Source organism: Protomyctophum bolini (genome assembly GCF_963924005.1).
Source record: "Protomyctophum bolini genome assembly, chromosome: 6".
Taxonomy (NCBI): domain Eukaryota; kingdom Metazoa; phylum Chordata; class Actinopteri; order Myctophiformes; family Myctophidae; genus Protomyctophum; species Protomyctophum bolini.
Window position 1 is genome coordinate 6307355 of NC_137867.1, and position 19769 is coordinate 6327123.

The 19769-nt window shown below is 44.1% G+C and overlaps 2 protein-coding genes across 2 annotated transcripts in view; both read left to right on the forward strand.

Annotated features, from left to right (window-relative positions):
* The first annotated feature begins 2076 nt into the window (after window positions 1–2076).
* On the forward strand, window positions 2077–14815 carry ptar1 (protein prenyltransferase alpha subunit repeat containing 1). Its single transcript, XM_080765177.1, has 7 exons — window positions 2077–2173; window positions 5368–5537; window positions 6656–6722; window positions 7865–7969; window positions 8848–9112; window positions 9407–9726; window positions 13130–14815. Exons 1-7 carry the CDS (start codon window positions 2088–2090, stop codon window positions 13611–13613), a joined length of 1497 nt encoding a protein of 498 aa, XP_080621303.1. The 5' UTR covers window positions 2077–2087; the 3' UTR covers window positions 13614–14815.
* Window positions 14816–19015: 4200 nt separating this feature from the next.
* Window positions 19016–19769, forward strand: part of apba1a (amyloid beta (A4) precursor protein-binding, family A, member 1a) — a gene marked incomplete at its 3' end in the record, with an annotated part of 38293 nt that continues 37539 nt past the window's right edge. The window contains exon 1 of the mRNA XM_080765644.1: window positions 19016–19111. The remainder of the gene's footprint in view (window positions 19112–19769) is intronic.

Genomic DNA, 19769 nt, shown 5'->3' on the forward strand with positions numbered 1-19769 from the left:
CTGGGTCCGGAAACGGTAATCTTTTTTGCATTGACCCCAGTAGAAGGGCTCCAGCTGTGAATTTTACACCTCTCCCGCTTAGCGGAGAGTGGGGTGTGGTAGAGGACATCTCCCTGAACACGTGGGTATGTCCAGATAGTTGCCTCGCGGAGGCCTCTTTGTCCAGTGTCCATTCTGGGTCCGGAAACGGTACTGTTTTGAGCATTGACCCCAGTAGAAGCTCTACTGCTGTGAATTTTACACCTCTCCCGCTTAGCGGAGAGTGGGGTGTGGTAGAGGACATCTCCCTGAACGCGTGGGTATGTCCAGATAGTTTCCTCGCGGAGCCGTATTTTGTCCAGTGTCCATTCTGGGTCCGGAAACGGTACATTTTTTTGCATTGACCCCAGTAGAAGGGCTCCAGCTGTGAATTTTACACCTCTCCCGCTTAGCGGAGAGTGGGGTGTGGTAGAGGACATCTCCCCGAACGCGTGGGTATGTCCAGATAGTTGCCTCGCGGAGCCGTCTTTTGTTCAGTGTCCATTCTGGGTCCGGAAACGGTACATTTCTTTGCATTGACCCCAGTAGAAGGGCTGCTGCTGTGATTTTTACACCTCTCCCGCTTAGCGGAGACTGGGGTGTGGTAGAGGACATCTCCCCGAACGCGTGGGTATGTCCAGATAGTTGCCTCGCGGAGCCGTCTTTTGTCCAGTGTCCACTTTATAAAGTCCATGCACTCCAGTGAATAGCATTTATCCATTTAGATAACTTTTTTATGTTATTTAATTACTTATTTTTACACAGAAACATAATGTGTGTCTTTACAATAACTGTAATGTAATAATAATACTAATAATGTAATGTAAAAATTATTTATTTAACGAATTAAATAATAATATTTTATTCTGAAAGCAACCGGATGTCTTAAATCTGCTAGCTCTCAGACAGGAAGTTCTAAATTTGCTCTAAGACGGAGCCCCAACAGCCACATGTGGCTCTAGAGTAGCAGGTTGCCGGCACTGTCTAGTGAGCTAATCTAGTGAGCTAATTTAAGACTTCCAGTGGACGATCTCTTCAAAATAAGAGTACCCTCTAGAGTATTGAAAAAAAGTTTAATTTGCACATTAAAACTACAAATTAAGCATTTAACTGATGCTATAAGACACACATTATGTTTCTGTGTAAAAACAAGTAATTAAATAATAATAATAATAAAGTTATCTAAATGGATAAATGCTATTCACTGGAGTGCATGGACTTTATAAAGTGGACACTGGACAAAAGACGGCTCCGCGAGGCAACTATCTGGACATACCCACGCGTTCGGGGAGATGTCCTCTACCACCCCACGGTCGCCTACCCCTGTACTAGTGTGTGTGTGTGTGTGTGTGTGTGTGTGTGTGGGAGAGAGACCGAATCAGCCGTTGGCAAAATTCGACAGTGTGATTTGAGTCTGGCTTTAGTAGCCAGGCTAAGGAACAGCAATGTCCGTGTTCACCTATGTGTCCGCCTATGTGACGTTAATGAGCACCAGTGTGACTATTAGTACCAGTAGGGGCGCTGTTGTGCCAGAAACAGAGAGAGAGATAGTGCTGCACGTGCTGCACTGTTGCCTGCTAATGAGAGAGAGCGAGAGAGAGGGGGGGGGGGGGGGGGGGAGGGGAGTTGCACCACTCGGTTCACACGGGTGTGATTTTACTTGTAAAACTGTGATGTGACAATAAAAGATGATTCTGATTTAAATTAATTGTATTAATATAAATATTTGTCCTGTCCAAATATTTGAAAGCTTAATGTAGGCTACTATACTGCTGTAGACCATAGAGCTGTAGACCTGTAAACTGAGCAAAATAAGTTTCTTTTCAACACAAACACACACACACACACACGCACACACACACGCACACGCGCACACGCACACGCACACACACGCACACGCACACAAACACGCACACACACACACACACACACACACACACACACGGCACGCTCGACGTCACGTATCAACAACAACAACGACCCGGATGAACATAGTAGAGCATGATGATGACGCACGGGGTCGTGGTGACGTCATCCTCGGGATTACTATTATTTTATTTTTTTTAAAGATGGCGGAGTCCGAGGAGGAGGTCGATGTGTTGGTGCGGAGGGTGGTCAAAGACATCACCAACGCCTTCAAGAAGAACCCCAACATGCAAGTATTACACTGTATAGTTACTGGCATGTAATGTCGCTGTCCGCCGGCCGACGACGAGTTGTTTTGTCGGGCTATAGGAGGTGTAGCTTTTGTCGGCGAACGACACCGTCGTACTGCAGCAGCGTTGTTGTGACTGAGCCACGGGAATGGAATGGAGAGCATCAGCAAGGCTAATAAACCATCACACACTCAATCAAACAAACAAACAGTGGTGGAAGAACAATTAAGTGCTCTCATTTTGTACTTTAAAGCAATCGCTCTCAAACTTCTACATTTCAAGGTCTCCCCTAAACTCTTGACAGTGTACATACACCATGCAACCAAATGCACCCATGGAAGTTATCTGGAACCCTTTGGGGTTTGTACACTGTCAAAGACAGTCAGTTACAGACCTGTAAGGGTGCATTCCCAGCAAGCCAAATGACATTATGATGACGTCCTCCGGAGACGTTCAGGACTAGGCCAGATCACAGCCCATATGGGGATGATCTTTACGTCATTTCCAGGACGTCTTCACAAATAATATAGCCTATTCTGGGCCAGATCTGACTAGTTAATAGTTATGATATGACTTAAGTGGATTCTGGCCTCGATCAGACTCTCTCTGATTCATCCAACGATGTCCGTCTCAGTGGGCAGAATATATGTTGGTTGAAATAAGGTGATTTTCTGGGCTAGCCGCAATTTGCAACTAGATTTTTTATAATGGGATGAATCTAGAGTTGCAATACCCTCCATTGACTCTCCACTCATCCAATTTGGTTTGCGATCTGCTTGTCTTAAACTACGTTAAACTCACCAACATTGCAGCTGTAGTCCAAGCTTGAATTATCCTCTTTCAATCTGCCGAGCTTGTTTTTCATAAAAATCCACCGTAGACATGTTATGAGCTACTTTCTGTCAAGACATCCTCTGCAGGTTATTCTTTTTCTAAGTGTTGCAGTTTGGAAGCACTCGTTTTTGTTAACGGGTCGCGCTGCTGCCTCCTGCATTATGTGCAAATTCGAAACGGGTGTTACGCAGGCCCGTTCAGTGACATACGACGAGTGCTTCCAAACTCCAGCACTTAGAAAAATAATCACCTGCACAGAATATCTTGACAGAAAGTAGCTCATAACATGTCTACGGTGGATTTTTATGAAAAACAAGCTCAGCAGATTGAAAGAGGATAATTCAAGCTTGGACTACAGCTGCAATGTTGGTGAGTTTAACGTTGTTTAAGACAAGCAGATCGAAAACCGAATTGGATGAATGGAGAGTCAACGGAGGGTATTGCAACTCTAGATTCATCCCATTATAAAATAATCTAGAGTTGCAAATTGCGGCTAGTTCTGGGCCAGATCTGACTAGTCTTGGTTTGACTTGATCTGGCCACGATCAATATGTCACTAATTCTTCCAGGTCCTGACCGTGCTTGCTGGGTTTGGTTCCATTTGCCATTTGTAGACACTGTCAGAGTTACAGACTTGCAAGGGTCCATTTGGTTCCATTTGTAGACACTGTCAGAGTTAGACACTGAGAGTCCCTGGACCCCACTTTGAGAACCACTGCTCTGATGCAAGGGTCTGCATGGACCCCCTAGCTTAGAGAGAGATGAAGCAGGGATAGTTTCTTAGACTTGTTGTGACAGCACTACATAAACCGTCAATACTGAGTGACCTTCCACTCTGTACTTGGTTTGCTCTTTTTGTCCCTCTTCACCAAAACTCTTTGCTGAAAATAGCGATTTTTGGTTAAAGTTCTCCTCGGAATGGGGATGCTGGGCCCGGTTATATATCCTAACATAAAGATGTGGCAGCCCCCTCCCTGGGAGTAACTCTGAGGAGGAGCCCTAGGGGTCCCAGACCCCCTGGTGAAGACAGGGTCTTCACTCGTGTGAAGTGAGGGACGCCCACTGTGGCTGCCACATAAAAAGTCCATAGACTTGGCTGCCACGTGATGTCATTTCTGAAAGCCAGAAAACCAAAGTACCACTACCAGCATAGCGCATGAACATAATGTAGAAATATTAATACTGGGACAGTGGGGAGCCCGCTGGCCTAGTGGTCCAGGCGCATGCCACACATAGGCTCTGGCCTGACGTTGTGTGTTCGAGTCCTGTTCATGACGACCTTTGCTGCATGGCTCTCCCCTTCTCTCTCTCCCTCTTTCCTGTCCGTCTTCACTGTAACTATCAATAAAGGCACAAAAGCCAAAAACAAATCTTTCAATTTTTTTATTTATTTTATTAAAAAATAAAAATACTAAATTCTAAATAGTAATAATCTGAATTATTTTTTGAGTAAAAGTGCAACAATATTGACATGATTGAATATAGCCTACAGTGCCAAAGTCAACCTGTTCAAATGTTTACAATTGTGTCAAACTTTGGCGAAATAAATTAGAAAATAGCTGATCCGCAAGCTGCAGACATGCCATTGTTGAATAAAATGGGGCTTGTTTAGCTGGTTAATGCATGTTGTAATAATATTAATGTAAATGAAAGTCACTTGTAACTGACAAATGACCAAAGGGTGGCCAAGTGGGCCAACGCCTTCTAGAAGAATCCCAACATGCAAGTGAATAAACGTAAAGTGTTGCATGTTGCACTGCATCGCTATCTGATGAGGAGTTGTTGTTGTCAGCTCCGGTTCGTTGATTGTTGTCGAGCAACACTGTCATACAGTACTGCTGGGAAAGTAATACAAATAAAATCATTATTACTGATGGAGGAACAAATGGGAGGATCAAATGGGAAGACTTGAGACCTGAGGCCGATTTAAGATACAGTATTCTGAAACACTTTCTATAATAAGCGGTGCTCAAACTTTTTCATGTCGAGGATCCCCAAAATCGTGTTGTACTATTTAGTTCCATGCAGGTTTACTGTTTTTGTTTTGACTGAAATTAAGTGTAAAAATACTCTTACAAGTAAAAGTCATTGTTCAAAAGTATTGGCATCAAAATATTGAAGCACAATTACTCATTATGAAGAATGCCCATTATTTACGAATGAAATATATCATAGTATTGGACTTGGACTACAATTATTGATCATCTACAAATAAATGAGCCAATCTTTACATTTTTTTTATATTTATAAATAAATGTAAAGACAGTGCTTTCCGTCTAAACAAAGCACTCTTGATATTTGTCTTTGCTTTATGCCCTGACCCTGTGTGTGTGTGTGTCTTTCCCTCCGTGGCGTGCAGCGATGAGATCGGTCTCATCCCGTGCGTGGAGGCACGCTACAACCGCAGCCCCATCGTGCTGGAGGAGAACAAGCTGGGCGTGGAGAGCTGGTGTGTGAAGTTCCTGCTCCCGTATGTCCACAACAAGCTGCTGCAGCACCGCCAGCGCAAGCACTGGCTGGACCCTGAAGGTATGCGGCTCCAAAACACACGGATTCTCAACAATACTGGAAAGCTCGCCTCAAAACGGTCACCACGGGCGCACAGCCGGCGGAACTAATCGGCCTGGTATTCCTAAACTAGTAAACTATGCATAAAACGGTATTGTTAAGCGTCCTTGGGTTTCTTGAAAGGCGCTATATAAATCCAAGTTATTATTATTATTATTATTATTATTAAACCTAAACCTTAAACCTAACCTGACCCTCAGTAAAACGGTGCCTAAACCTAACCCCGTTCCTAAACGTAACCCCAGTGAAACTATGCCTAACCCTAAACTTATTTCTTATTCAGGAAAACAAATACAAGAATACAAGACGGGCTATGAGGTCTCGAAAGCTTGCCAGCCTTAGCAACGGTTGCTAAACTATTTGGATTGGCATTGGACAATCAATTTGAGGTTGGGTTTAGCGAATGGCTAATTCCATGTTTTTGATGTGGTCCACCCATGTGACGCTGTAGGCCCCGTTTAAACGGTTTCTAGTAGTGAAAACGGCGAAATAAAATGTCAAGATGTGCCTTCCGTTTTGGACGGAGCCGGTGTTTTTGGGGGTTGAAAACGCAATGATGTGAAACCCCGTTCCAGAGTGGCAATCTTTGAAAACGCTCTGCCTCTCGTCTCCATGTAAACGGTCAAACACGACAAAACGTGTGACATCATGGCTCACGCCATAATGCGCGCGCTTTTACATAGATGTAAACAAACAGCTGTGATAAGAAGTTGTACGGCAGTGGTTCTATGCATGTGTGACTGACTGGTCTACCTGGCAAACGTGTCACACCGCCACCTGGCATGCACATTACAGCGGTTTCAATCACTGCTGAGGCACCGTGTAAATGTAACTGCAGAATAAAAAGTGAGAACACAGCGGCACTTTGTCGCTTTCTGTTCTGATCATTGCCGCGTAAACGTGGCCCAAGTGCCATTTGTAGCAATCTTGTGTGGGCGCCATCCCCGTTGTGCTGCGAGTGTCTCAGATCCAAACCTGGATTTGACTGCTGTGTTTGTGTGTGTCTTCCACCAGAGCTGGGGGTATATCATTTGAAAATGTTGTGTGTGTTTGTGTGTGTCTTTTGTGCGTACACACAGCTCTGGTGGACATCACCTGCACACTACTGCTGCTCAACCCAGACTTCACCACCGCATGGAATGTCAGGTATGACGGTCCGACCCAGCCCCATGTCCCTGACCATAAGATGCATAAAGTAAATGTCTGTTTTGCACAGTGCAAACATGACAGATGATAACGTATACATTATACGTTTACTAAGATTCCCAAATGTGAAGGCTTATCCTATTTGTATAAGACGTTAAGAGAATCTACTTGCCCGCCAATGGGTGTCTCTATATGGTCTTTGTAGAGAATCTGGAATGTCGACTTAAAGAATTGGCAGCTGGTCAATTGGAAAAGAGTCTGGGGAAAATATTCCCCTCTCATCACGAAATTATTAACCATCACATTGACTCCCAAGGAAACGTTTTCAACTCTGGCTCTGTACGACTGCATCAATAACAAATAGGGAACATATCCATATGATTTGGTGTGTGTCAAATGAGTGAGTGCCCAGATGTCCATCATTTTTAGTTTCAGAAGTATTATCCGAGGTATTGTTAACTCGTATTCCCCTCTTGCCTAATATTTTTCATGTTGAATGACGATTCAGCGATCGGGTTGACAATGCCAAAAAAAAGCCCACTTAGTGCTCTTAGGGCTGACAGCTGCAAAGAAGGTCCTAAGATGAAAACCTCCCCACAAACTCAAAGTCCTAATGGATCCACATGATCTCTTTGGAACTCTCTATAGCTCGAACCAATGGGGCAAAAGAAAACGCGCTTGACATCATTAAACCATGCCAACATAACAATACATCCATTTATTGTCTTGATTATTGTTATTTCCTCTCTCCTTTACTTCTCTTTTTCAACGGTATTGTACCTATATTTGATTTGGTTCTTTGCTGTATTGTCATTTTGTATTTATTTGTATTTGCTTACTTATCTGTCCCGTCTATGCTGAATAATAATAAAAACTTGATCACAAAAAACAATGACTGTACCAATTATCAAAATAATCTGCTACTGCCAAACAGGACATACAATGTTTATTATACAATTATTTTATGCCTTCAAAGATTAAAAACAATTACATGCGTCGTATCGCTTTTGAAGTCATGCCGTCTTGTTTTGCTTTCTGGTCAAATACTGACGACTAATGATGACCTTCCTCAGTTCTCCGCAGTCCTGGCCAAGACAGGCCAGGGCTGGGAACCCCTAAACCTTGAGGACGTTGTGTTGCAGGAAGGAGCTAGTGCAGTGCGGTACGCTGAACCCAGAGAAGGACCTCTACCTGGGGAAACTGGCCCTGACCAAGTTCCCCAAGAGCCCTGAGACATGGATCCACCGGTGGGTCTCTTGAGAACATCGCATGTTGCCCGCTGCCCCTTTGCAAATGAACGTGAACATTAAAGCGCTTTTATAGCGCTGGATTTAGTGGATTAAGAGCGTCTGCTAAATGCCTAAATTGTATGGAGATGGGGGTTATCGTTATCACTAGTCCTAGTCCAAAAACGACTCTAAACGAGTCAGCTGTTCTGCATACTGCTGCCTTTTTATTGTGCAACTCTTGCAGGCACTAGTAGACACCCAGCAAGTATATGCAGAACAACTAGTTTTAGGACCTGAGGGAGCGATAGTGATACTCACTGGCTGTTCTACCAAACATACGGGAATGAGATCACTGGTGCTCATGAACACGGCAACATACACATTTGTGTATGTGTGCACGCATGTGAGCGCATGGCGTGACTTTCTTATTCTGTAGTGCATTTTCTTTTCACTGCTGTCATTTTCTATTGTGTTCTATGCTATTGTCTTTGTGATATGAACCTCGATGGCCTGATATGAGAAAAAGATGATGATGATTCTTATTACTCCTTGCATACACCGGGTGCTGCAGCAGATAAGGAACTAAATATTATTATTATTAACCCATTTTTGGCGCGAACCCCTTTTGGTGTTAGCATTATATTATGCTTTAGCTATTGAAAAATAGCAGATCTACAAGCTCATAGCGCGCCACCGAGTGGCGCGCTGCGAGCTTGTAGGTCTGCTGTTTTTTGAAGAATCGTGAAAAGTGACACGAAAGCGTTTGAGAACGACTGACATGGCAAAAACCTGCTTTTTCAAGAAAACAGTCAGGATTTTAGAAGACATTTGCAGAATCGTTCCCAGGTCAAAATGGGTTATTAATGAATTGACCACATGCGTGCTCGCTTGCACAGACGCTGGGTGCTGCAGCAGGTGATGCGCGAGTGCTGCGTCCTCCAGGGCGCTCGGAGGAAGGAGCGAGGCGACGAGCCGTCGCGGTGTGACGACGCTGCGGCGGCGGCCGCGGAGCGCAGCCAGCAGCTCGCCAAGCGGCTGGCCCGCACCCTGCGGCAGGAGATGAGGGTGTGCGCCGACGCCGCCGACCGCTACCCCTCCAACTACAACGCCTGGTCCCACCGCACATGGGTGCTCCAGCACATGGCCGAGGACAACGTGAAGGTAAGGGGGAGGAGGGTGGAGAACGATAGTCCACTAAGGTATTCGTAAAAGAAGGAAAGGACGCCTGTACTAGGGCTGCGACGGCATGGATTTATTTTTATTGCGGTAATGCGTCCAGTGTTTACCGACGGTAATGGTGGTTAGTAGTTTTGGATTTAATAAAACAAATAATAATAATCGTTATAATGAAACACACTTCTGTTTCAGATTGAAACGTAAAAAAGTTCTAGTTCTTTTTTTGTACACTTTTAAAGTAAATGTACTTTGTGTTGCCGTCCACCACTGACGCTATAGGTTCTCCAGGAGGAGCTGTCCTCCATGCGCATGTGGGTGTCCATGCACGTGTCGGACCACAGCGGCTTCCACTACCGCCAGTTTCTGCTCAAGACCCTGGCGCGGCAGGCGGCCGCCACCAGTGCGCTCCATGGTGCTCCTCTCCAAGCCAACGGCGAGGCGGCGGACGTAGCAGAAGCCTTCAGTGAGGAGGAGGAGGAGGAGGAGGAGGAGGAACAAGCAGGTCTAACCTCTGTCCATCAGCTGTTCCACCAGGAGCTGGAGCTGTGCACGGACCTGATCCAGTCTTACCCCGGTCACGAGACACTCTGGTGTCACAGGTGATTCCTCTCAGGCTTGGCTTTAAGAGTATACTGGCCTGTAGATCGGCTATTTTCACAGCGTTTGCCTCTTTCTCTCAGTTAATATTCCATATTTTTTCATAGTGTTTGCCTCTTTCTCTCAGTTAATATACCATAGTTTGGCCAATGTTTGAAATTGTTTTATAGTAGTTGATTACTTTTGACGTAATACTATTATTTGTTCCCTTTTTTTAATATTAAATAGGTCTTAAAAGTCCTTAAATTGTCACTTTAACCCATTTTGGGCAGGAACCCCTTTTGGTTATGTTATGTTACCCCGCATTATGTTATGCTTTAGCTATTGAAAAATGATCTACACACTCACAGCGCGCCACCGAGTGGCGCGCTACGAGCATGCAGGTCTGCTATTTGTTTTTAATCGAAGAACGACTGACAGAAACATTGCTTTTTCAGATGTCAGGATGTCGAAGACCTTTTTAGAATCTGATCTCGGGTCAAAATGGGTTAAATACGTATGTTGGTTTTGTTTACTGTTGAGTTGAGTAAATAATGGACTACATGATGTTTTTACCACCAGCTACGTGCTGGTTCTAAACAGTTTGAGAACCACTGGACTACATGATGTTTTTACCACCAGCTACGTGCTGGTTCTAAACGCAGGTAGCGACGTTCTCTGGTAGCGCCAGACCACACCTCATTTAAGACCAAATATAATACGATCATTTGGTATTTTAAAACGGGTGCGCGTGGCGTAAACAACAGGACAAATGCATTGTTCGGTCGGAAGATGGCAAGAACATTAAGCACTTGGCTGCATGCTGTCATACTGTCGTTTGGAGCTTAACAGTCTCGTACTCTTAACGCATTGCCTTACAATAATTCTATTTCACCACGATGCAATATCATTGTTTAGTTCAAGATGACCGTATGCTCAAATATAAGCTGCGTAATATACAGCAGGCTGTGACCAAAAGAAAAAAAACATTATATTTTCGCCAGCCTTCATCTGCCTTTGCAATGCATAATTGCCCCAGGCAGATTTAGTGTCTGTGCTAATAACCAACCAGGGCCCAGTATGCAAATATGAGGCAGAAGGAAATCTAATAAAGTGATATTGGGCCCATTCAGGCCTGACGTGAAATTAAAATAAAAAAGTGTTCTAAGTCATGACAAATTTCTGAAAGATTTGAGGCACATTTTAGCGATTTAAAAAAACAAATAGCAGACCTACAAGCTCGTGTCGCGCTATGAGCTTGTAGATCTGCTATTTTTCAATAGCTAAATTATAACATAATGTTTAAAACACCAAAAGGGGTTCCCGGCCCAAAATGGGTTAGTATCGCTACGTGAGGCTAATTATATTTAGAGTCCAATGTTCTTTTGTTCAAATTTAAGTGTAGCTGAAAGTTGCGCAAATAATCTCACAGCTCCGTGAGATCAGAGATCAGATTGATTGATTGAAGTATGTATTAACAGTCTGCAGAATTACAGTACATTTCAAGCACAACTCAATACAAAAAAAACAGTTGTTTTCTTTTGTATTGAGGGTCCCCCTTGTCCACCTTGTTCAATTCAGAGGGTCCACCTTGTTCAATTCATCATAACATTTAGAGACATACAAATATACACTTCTATATAGCCAAAAAACATGGCGATGGATTGCGCCCCACGCTGTGATGATGGGTTGTGACTTGTGCCCTGTTCGGTGTGTGTGACACTGGCCCACAACTGCAGTATGCACACCGGTAAATCGTAGGTTGGCAACGTTGGGGCTTTTTCTTCCTTTTGGAGGGTTCTGAGAATGTTATTTGATACCGAGCTGTATGTAGTGTCTGTGAAATTCATACATGGGACGGACAGCGCAGCGCAGCACAGTACGCTTGCTTCTTGAAGCGCAAAAAGAGCCATATGATGATGCGAGTCGTTTATGACATCGGTACAGTGACGTCGGTATAAATGTCTGGCATCTACAGTATATATATATATATATATATATATTTTTTTTTAATGGTCTTTTTTTGCGGCTTTTGCCTTTTTTATTTTATATTTTTTATAGAGGGACAGACGGTAGGCTGACGGGAAATAGGGGAGAGAGAGATGGCGGGGGTGACATCTTAGAGTATATATTTATCGAGACGGCACCGGATTTCTCCTCCCATCCATTAAGTTGCTCAAAAGCGCATGAGGTGAATTCACTCCTCCTTCCGGGTAGGAACAGAGTGCATTCCGGGATGGATTGGGCCCCAAACACGTGAACGCGCTGCCGTCGACCGAATTCGACCACTATGTCCATTTCGCCTCAGGGTTTCCTCCGGGTGCCGTCTCTATTAATATATATACTCTAAGGGTGACATGCAGCAAAGGCCGTCGGGCCGGGAGTCGAACCCGCGGCACACTGCCAGACTGGATTACCAGCCAAGGTGCCTGGACCGCTGAGCCACGGCCCCAGGCCTACAGTACATCGTTTTTGTTACTTACCAAGCTGCCTCGCCCTTCATTTAAAAACGTCAATATTATACAGTATAAAATGAAGTGACCTTCAGTGGACCATTATGATCCGATTAGCCAGAACCATTAATTTCCACAGGAGGTATTAAACGTGAAAGAAAGTCCTAAAAGATACATCCGGACACTGAACGATATCTAGGGCTGAGCCATGCTGCAAAACGGACAGACAACAAGACAACGTTGATATTGTAGATTTTCATCCTTAAAGTTTCAGTTCTGATGTTGGTCACTTATATGTCCACCAGAGGGTACTAGAAACATGTCTCAACTCTTCCAGCCCAGGTCCTCCAGACTGAGTGGACTACTACTTCTCTTACTGGCATTGTGATTTGAACTTTTTTCAAATGTTTTATTATTATTATTATTTACCCAGCGAGGTAGCTTAATCCTCATCCTACACACAGACACACCCACATTAAAACCTGGGAGCTATGTGTTGGCCACTGAGTAGCAGTTGGATTTTAGTGCCTTGCTCATGGGCACTTCAGCTGTGTTTTGGCGCAGTGGTGGCCGTTCACTCCCCCCCCCCCCACTAGTCGTAGTGGACATAAATATTCTGTGACTACTTAATGGTAAGGGAAAAAAAGGAAAATCACTGGCACTGTGTTAATGACTATTTAGTCTGGCATTGACTGAGTGAGTTAATTATTTTCATTTGTTCAATATATTTAAAATCAACCGATAGACTACTTTTCCTCGACACCATTATACGACCGGTTACACACCGCCATTCAGAAACACCAGAACCCTAAGCCTAACCGGGTTTCTGAATGGCGGTGTTTCTGAATGGGGGTCTGTTCCCTATACGACCAATTATAAATAAGATGGTTTCATGCGCAGAGAGAAAAAAAATATCTATGAATGAGTCTCTGCCCCGACAGTGACGATAATGCTTTCTCCGACTGATTCCCAGGCGTTCCGTCTTCTACCTGTGGCACCACTGGAGGATGGACCAGCAGCACCCCGCCGGCACCGTGAACGGAGCCCACCGCGGCCCCCGCGCAGGGTCCGGTGAGACCCCCTCCACCGCTCACACAGACCAGCTGGGTACCAGCAGCAGCGCGGCAGGCGGAGGCGGCTGCGGGACAGTGGCGGCGGACACCACCACCACCACCACCAATAGACTGCCACAGGCTAGCGAAGCTATGGACGTGGATGCCAGCAGGGGCCCCGCCGGGGGGGGGGGCAGCCTGCCGGACCCCCGCGACACCAAGCGACTAAAGAGAGGGCCCGCCTCCGCCGTGGCAGCGGCGGCGGCGGCGCCCCCCGGCCCCCCCGTCCTGTCGTTTGAGCACAGCTTTGTACGCGGAATCCTGGACGGGTGCCACGACGGCCCGGACCAGAGACGCTTTGCTGTGGCCTACAAGAAGTGGCTGGATGCGGTCATCGGCCAGTAGCCCCCCCCCCCAAGAGGAACATATTTTAGCCCCCTTGCGCGCTCTCTATCTCACTCCGACCTCTGTGGAGTTCACAAACCTAGGATCAGCTTCTGCTTCCCTTAATGCTAACCTCTACCGATTTTAGGATCTGGAATGACGTGTTAAACTTAAGCATCATTTATGCTCTGGCGCACAACGCTGTGTCGCGCCCCAAAATATCCGTCCTACACGCTCCCAGTGTGGCGCGTCCGTGCCGCTTCGTGAGCTTGTAGGTCGGCTATTTTTGTATGAATTTGGCTTTAAGCCTGATTTGAGCTGGACTCGCGCATGCACTTTAGTGGTTCGCTCTCCTCTAAGGGGCATTCCACTCATAGGTATATTAATGACATAGTAAAATGTTGAAAATGAGTGGAATGGCCCTTTTTTAATGTGTAGAATGCTACTGGCGAAGTGGCTGCCAATAGGGGTCAACGCACGGTGGGTCTGACTGTGCTATTGGTTGCTTTTCTCCCATGATACGAAACGACGCGTCTGAAGCTCACGTGCGAGTCCCATCTTATGCGTGGTCGTGCAGCGGTGTCTCGCGTGCAGAAAATAGCCTACGCGCCAAACAGCTCGCCTTGAAGACGGCCTGTTTTCTGCACGCGACACCGGCATGCAACTAGACATGAATTAAGCATGAGGAAAAAGGTCTTTTGGGGGCGGGGCAACTTGGTTTCTTCTCTTTTCTCTACGGTGACTGAAAAAAGGATGGGGGGGGGATTCTCACTTGATAGGTCAAGGCAGTTGTGGTGCCACACCCAGGTTTGTTCCTGGGAGAAAAAAAAAACATCTCACTTGTTAGCAGAGCGTGATCTGAGCCAATCAAAACCCCTTCAGAATGGAAAGCTGCATATGTCTCTGTGGGACTGGTTAGTAGTAGATTCTGCCTTATTTCAGCCGTCACAATACCTCAGGTCGCATATATGGGAAAGGATTACTGTCCACATATAGCAATTTAACAAATGATGTTGTGTCACTGGCTCGGCATTCAGCTTCACCTGCATTCACCCAACTCCATTCAGCGAGAAAGTTATAGATGACGCCGACAATCATTAACATGTCAAATGTTTATTTGAAATCGTTGTTTATTTTTGTTAGTTTGTTACCTTTTTTGTTCATCCTCACACAATTCTGTCGTGTTTTACCTAAAACTAGACTTCTGTGTGACGAGTTCAGCATACTTGTTTGTGGGGTGGGGTGGGGTGGGGATAGTTCTGTGACGTCAATAAGAACATAAGGATGTAAAAGGAACAAACGCATCGCCCTAAGCAAAGTTTAGGCAGTTCTTGCACCTCCAAGAGGCATCAGTGTGTGGTCAGACAGACACTCGTGATTTATATATTTGTTTTATTTGTGCAACGCTGCACTGAAAGCTTTGAAGAAACGCCGGCTAGGACGGTGATTCTCAACCTGTGAGGATATTCTTGCAAGTGGGGCCCCCAAAATATCTGGCACAACGAATAACTTTAATACTAAAACATCATATCGTTGCTCTTGGGAGGAAACCACCCAACTCTATCTTTCATTTTTCATTGATTTCCTGAAAAATGATTATTTTTAATTTCCTGAAAAATGAACATTTTGGAGTTTGGTGGTTTCTTCACGACAGCAGACATATAACAAAACAAAGAATATATATATATATATATATATATTTTTATTTATTTTGTCTTTGAACACGTGATTTTGATACAGATAAATAGGAACTTTAAAGTAGCCTACGTCGGTTACATTGATCCGAGCCGTAACGCAGTCGATTGATTGATCAATAATGTAAACGTGCTCTGAAAATGCACGCGGCCCCATGGGCCCACCCATCTGCCCAGTTAACAGATAGGTGGGCCCTGATCCATGATCCAGAGAAGGTTGAGAACTGCCGGTCTATGAGAAAAAGGTTCAACTTCATGCTATGCTGCCAGCTTTAGAACCAAAACGGCAACGTCTGTCAACTCTCACATTAATTTGGCATCAAATCAAGAGTGTTACAATCCACTTTCACCTGCACTTAGAATGGCGAATATTCAAGCACAATCTGGGTTCTGCTTTTCTTTGAGTTATTATTCATTTTGTTGAGGATTAGTTAGCATTTCCATTCTGAAGGGGGCCAGCACTTATTTATGTTTAAATTCTCTCTTACACATCTTTCCCATCTCTGATTTTCTAGCAATTAGGGGTTTGTTCTGTTGTCCGTTTCACTGTATTCTTAATTTTTTTGTTTAGTTTCACCTTTGGGTATAGTCCGTTAACATGTCATTCATTGTTGTACCTGACAAGTTAGTGTGTAGCAAAGAAATTAAAGTATCAAAGCTAAAGTAACAAAAAAAGCTTGCAAATGTCACAAGACAGCAGTGTTTCCCAAGCAATGGGTCAGAATACATTTTTGGGGTGCGGACCCATTTGTATGGGTCGTAGATATACTATTTCAATAGATTAAAAAATACTTTTCAGGAATATATTTCAGGAGTGTTTTTTTTAAAGGAATTTCTGAAAACGTCAAAATGGACCATAAATAATCATTTAAGAAAAAAGCTCAAGAAATAAGAGCTTAAGTGTTTAATTCACAATGTATTTTTGTAAAGTTCCTGAGGAGATTTATCTTATCTTCAGCAGAAAGAAGTCTGGGAAACACTGTTGGACTGCTTGTGATCACTAACTGAAAGGTTTAAAAAAAAAAGCAAAACCCCTAACCACATGAACTGTCTTTTATCAACGTGTGCGGTACTTTAACTTATAATGCTTGAACGATAGAGCACTACGGAAATAAGTTCCTGCTACAACCATTGGTGCTACATGCTACTGCAAACACCAGACATGGTGTGCAGTTAGCAACAGGTCAAAAACAATAACCATATTTAATTTTTTTTGCGGGGGACTATTTTAGGATAATGGTCAAAGTTATTACTTTGGTTGTAGGTTGGTCAACCCTAATATTCCAACTATTGTCCTCTTAAAACTGTTATGTTCTTCTGTCACCGACATATAGCTGGCAACGACGACAGGCTGCCTTCTCTGTCAACATTGCTTTGTTTAAAAAAAAGAATATAGACTTTTGCAATTAAAAACTACTCTTTGAGTGGATGTTTCTTCATTGTTCAGGAGGAGTATAGCTCGTAGCTTTTCCTACTTTGGAACATGGTGACCTGTGGTCATTGCTCAGCGGCTGCACAGTTGATCCTGTACAAACACAATGAATGCTGTTTGCGTCCCACCACATTCTACTCCGCTAGCCTATAGGGCTGCAACACTATCCAAATAATCAATTTAAGAAGAAACAAAATTGCGATACTCATTTATTCAACCCATTCTGGACGGGAAACCCCTTTGGTTTTTTTTTAACCCTTCTGAACGGGACCGCCTTTTGGGATTACTGTACAGTATTCAAAAATTACAAATGTGATGCTATGTAAATATTTGAAGTTTTTTCAGAAAACAAAAAGGGTTTCATTTAATAATCGGTCCCTGTTTTGGCCATTTCATTATTGGTCAAGGTTTTTTATTTTTGGTTCTACTGTCAGAAAATGTCAAATTGTGAAAATAGCAGATCTACAAGCTTATAGGTGGATATTTTCACTATTTTTGCACAACACAAAAAAAAAACAGTTACTGATAGAATAATCACTGAGAAAAGAATGGTTGGTTGCAGCCCTATGTATACTCTCAGCTCAACACACAAGCACCAAGAGAATGTCTTGCATTTTCAGTCACATTTTACTATAGGGCTGGGCAATATCCATATTATCAACATTGTGATATGAGACTAGAATATCATCTTGGATTGTCAATGCCGTGATTTGGCATAAGTGTGGTGTTTTCCTGGTTTTAATCACCTTGTTTTATAATTTAAAACAAAGTGTTTGTCTACAAGTGTTGCACCACGACACGTGAACGTGTAGAATCTACATGATCACATTTACACTGTAGATATACACTGTAGATTGTGTATTGGGGGGGGAAAATACGATATTTAGGTATTTGGTCAAAATGGTTGTGAATGATGTTTGATTTTGTCCACATGGCCCAGCCCTAAGTTTTACTTAACCTAGACGTAACTAGTACATACTCACCCCCACCCCCACGTGTCACCTAATGTCTTTATGGTATTAAGGTCAAGGAATAGCAATAAAGCCCAAACCATTGTGGTTTATCTCTTTTTCACCTGAGCCTGACATTTATTTATTTATTATTTTAAATTAAAAACTGATGTTAATGGGAGTAACTGTATATGCGACATGCGATTCCTTCGAGACCATAACCATCAGCCAGTGAACTGTGTGGACAGATCATGATGACATTAGTCGTTTCTGGTGTGTGTGCACCTGACAAGTGTATAATGTAATGAAAGGAAATCTCAGTGATTTTGTGAAACCAGCCCTATAGCTCCACTCACTGCTGTGTGTATTTAAAAGCTTGTGCCCTGTGGGCAGCTCGAATGCGATCACAACTTTTCAGAATAGTGTATTAGTGTAGCTTTCAAGTCATTGTTTTTTGTAGCTGCATAACGGCTCAATACCTGTTCAGTGGCACAACAACATTAAATGGCACGACAGATGATTTGGTTTTTTTTAGTGCAGCACTAAAGCCAAGCACCCCAAACGGTATCTATGTAGCTTTTTACTCACCGTGTGCACTGAGGAGAGGGGAGGCGGAGGCATGATATGTTTATCAATCTTTATACTTTTATTGTTTGGCATATTTCATTAGAGAGTCATGACTTCTGCATCATCACCTGAACAGTGACATCAATAAGCAGCTGCCTGAGTTTATTAACCATTAAAGCCAGAAAAGTGTCATTTTAGATGGGTATTTTTTTGCATTGGCTATTCAGCAGGGACACCCCAATTTCACGTAGGCCTCCTTTTTTTCTCTCTCTCTGCACACCCTCACTATGCCGTGAGACGAATCCCCTGGCCCAGTCAGGACCTATAGTAGTTCCACATGATCCACTCATATGGTGTTTTAGAAATGTTGTTGGATTGCCCTTTTGGTGACATTTGTGCACCTGCCCCTGCATCCATGCAGTGCACCGCCCAGAATTCTGCCAGGGTTAAATTAACCCTGAATTTGCAGATTGGGGGGGGGGGGGGGGGGTCTGTGTCTTTGAAATTCAAAGGGTTGACAATCAATGTCTTAAATGCAATAATACATGAGGAGGGGGAGGGGGGACGACAAATCTACCTCAATAGAAAAAGCAGTAGACAAAGCCCCCCCCCCCCCCCTCCCCCTTAATTTTTGAGATGCGGAGTCGGACCACCCCATGTGTAAATGAGAGTTGCGTGTAAAAGGGGAGGGGCGCGGATTCATTGCGAGTCGCGCACAGACCGACAGCTGCCGAGCTCAACCGGGCGGCTGAGAGAGAGAGAGAGAGAGAGAGGCTGAGGCAGAAAGGGGGAGAGTGAGAGGGAAGATGGTGGATTTGCAGGGAGTGGTGGTGGAACGAATCGCAGGCTTGCAAAACATCACTAGAATAAAAGCAGGTGAGTCCACTTAATGTTGCTCTGGACTGGTGCACGCCGGTGACGGAACCAACAATAATACGCCTGTTGTTGGACATTATTGATGATGACACAACACGGGGCTTTTGTATTGACGGTGCAAAAGGGGGGGTAAGATTGGGGTGTTTTCTTTCCTTTCATTCATTTTAACTGTTTGTGAATCGGGGCCGGTGAAGATGCTGATCGCTACCAAACCAACCCAAGCCATTCGTCCAGGCTGAAACTGAACCAAATCCGTTCAGCTTTATAATGATCGCGACCGCATATACTTTGACGTGAAGGGGAAAGTGTTCAGAGTGATGTTGAAATATAGATCCAGAATCCAGTCCATGGTCTATAGGTCTATAGGCTATGCGATGAAGATATTTAACACTCTGGCGTTTAGGCTACACTTGGTGACTTGCGTACACATCATGCTACCGGCAGCGTTGCATCCAAGTGATTTGTGATGGTTGATCACACATTAAAGGCCTCCAATATATTTAATCTAGCCTACATTCAGACCGTGTTGTATGGATGGGATACGAGCTATTCTATCCTAGACAGCCTCACGTACATTCCTTCAGGACGGATAGAATGCCCAAAATGAGTGCAGGGACACAATCCGTATTAGGCTGTGTAGCGTTTATTCATAACTGTT